At 46.4% G+C, this 2,500-nt stretch overlaps 1 protein-coding gene across 6 annotated transcripts in view; it reads left to right on the top strand.

Annotated features, from left to right (window-relative positions):
- Positions 1-2,500, top strand: part of LOC143339434 (transcription factor COE3-like) — a 50,144-nt gene that overhangs the window by 42,519 nt on the left and 5,125 nt on the right. For 4 of the 6 annotated variants that reach the window (XM_076760658.1, XM_076760661.1, XM_076760657.1 and 1 more), the window contains 2 exons: positions 1,096-1,258; positions 2,250-2,453. In XM_076760658.1, the coding sequence (XP_076616773.1) occupies positions 1,096-1,258; positions 2,250-2,453 (367 nt within the window). The remainder of the gene's footprint in view (positions 1-1,095; positions 1,259-2,249; positions 2,454-2,500) is intronic. The other 2 variants (XM_076760663.1, XM_076760659.1) reach the window with 1 other exon arrangement.

Raw genomic sequence — 2,500 nt, 5'->3', positions numbered from 1 at the left:
CTCAACCCACCAGTTAATCACCCCGAAAACACACACACACACACACACACACACACACACACACAGGTCTATTGAAGTGAAAGGGTAACCTTGAACAGAGGTTGCAAACCAATGTAAATCCAACTGTAGTAACAACAATAACAGCACCCTGTATGTGTGTGTGTGTGTGTGTGTGTGTGTGTGTGTGTGTGTGTGTGTCTAACGTCACATGTTGTTTTCATGTATGTGTGTTTTTACTGTGAAGCAGAAACATAAATCTTCTGTCAACATGTTTAACCTGAAGAGTGAAAATATAACAGACAGACAGACAGACAGACAGGTGGACAGACAGACAGATGGACAGATGGACAGACAGACAGATGGACAGCTGGACAGACAGACAGACAGACAGACAGACAGACAGACAGACAGACAGATGGACAGATGGACAGACAGACAGACAGACAGATGGACAGCTGGACAGACAGACAGACAGACAGACGGACAGGTGGGCAGAAAGACAGACAGTAATCAATAAAATCCATTCAGATGGGACAAAAGACAGAAGAAGACAGTTTGTGGCTGCTGAAGATCATATTCCAGATGAACAGGCTTCAGCATCGTGAACAATAATAATCTCGGTTTATACGATAATGGTCTTTTTATCCTTGTCAGTGCAAAGAAACCGACATACGTACATCTGTTCAAGGAGCCATCATGGTCACATGATGTGTCAGAGCCAGGTCAATTAAATTTATATGACCACATAGGACCACGTATCAACACGTATGACCACGTGGGAACACATATGACCAGGTAGGACCATGTATCAACACTTATCAACATGTATGACCACGTGGGACCACGTAGGACCACGTATCAACATGTATGACCACGTGGGACCACGTAGGACCACGTATCAACATGTATGACCACGTGGGACCACGTAGGACCACGTAGGACCACGTATCAACATGTATGACCACATAGGACCACGTATCAACGCGTACCTGAGGTTGATTTGTTTTTAGAAAAATCGCAGAGATGTTTGTCAGAGACTGAAGAAAATGTGAAAACGTGATGTACATCACGTGAAACTCTTCTTCTTCTCTGCAGGAGATCATCCTGAAACGAGCGGCCGACATCGCCGAAGCTCTCTACAGCGTTCCCAGGAACCACAACCAGATCCCATCGCTAGGCAACACCACCTCTCATGGCATGATGGGAGTTAACTCCTTCAGTGGACAGCTGGCCGTCAACGTCTCTGACACAACGCAAGGTACATGTACAAGTAGGTCAGGAGTACTGCAGTACTGAGGAGGACGGAGCTGCAGGTGAAAGACGGTCAGGACAGAGAGGATGAGGGTCACATGACACACACTCATCTGAATGTCTGTCTATCAGATAGGTGACAGGAAGTGAGAAAGTTGGGAAAGACCTGGATCAAAGGTCCCAGCTGAATTCAAACCAGGACGTTACGGTTCAGAGTAGACCAGCAGGTCCCTCTTTAACCAGTCAAACCACGGCTGATGCTGCTCTGAACGCCTGCAGGGACACAGGTACAGCGTCCTATCAGTTTGTTCTGAATGGACGCCATGTGGCGCCTCCTATCAGCTGAGCTTCCTCTGGTGGTCATGTGACCCTCATCTGACCCATGATTCATTGGGAATCTCTGACGTTCCTGAACTGTCCGATCCTGAACCTGAAAACGTTTTATGTCCCGACATGAGACGGTTTCCTGATGTTCTCTGTAGATCAGACGTTGGCTGGTTCATCTGCTGAAGGTCAGTTAACACCGAGCAGTCAGTCGCTGGGCGGCGAGACGGCAGGACAAAGACGCAGGACCTGATTGGTCCTCATGTGAACATTAAAGTTCTGATTGGCTCGCAGATAGAACCTTTTCGTTTTCCTAATAAAAAGTCCACAAATGAATCCACCTTAAAAAAAATCTCACATGATATTTCTAAGTTGTCTCAGAATAAGAAAATGTAAAAAAAAATCATTTTGACTAAAACATCAGAGAAACTTTTCCAAAGTGAAAAAAAAAAATCTGTAGTTTTCATTCGATTTTGTCGCCTGGTAGTAAAACAGTGAAGGTGAAGTGTCTCTGGTTGTGTTTGGACCTGGTTCAGGTTCAGAAAAGATGGAGGTCTCAGGACGTGTTGAACTGGGAGCACTGGTTAACGTGTGAACCACATGGTGGTACCATTACAGGCAGCGAGCAGCAGGTTACTGCAGTATTATTGAACCTGTGATGTTGGCTCTTTCAGTTGGTTACAGTCGTAACACCAGCAGCGTGTCACCGCGGGGATACGTACCAAGCTCCACCCCTCAACAGAGTAACTATGGCAACACTGTCAGCAACAGCATGAATGGCTACGGCAACACCGGCATGCCAAACCTCGGAGTGGCAACATCTCCAGGTTTCCTCAACGGGTCGTCTGCCAACTCTCCCTACGGCAGTAAGTATCAAGGTAAATACACTACTACACTGTTACTACCACCACCACTACTACTACTA

This window comes from Chaetodon auriga, chromosome 20, assembly GCF_051107435.1.
Source record: "Chaetodon auriga isolate fChaAug3 chromosome 20, fChaAug3.hap1, whole genome shotgun sequence".
Taxonomy (NCBI): Eukaryota; Metazoa; Chordata; class Actinopteri; order Chaetodontiformes; family Chaetodontidae; genus Chaetodon; species Chaetodon auriga.
Note: the sequence above shows the minus strand (reverse complement) of the source record. Positions and strands in the feature narration are given on the sequence as shown.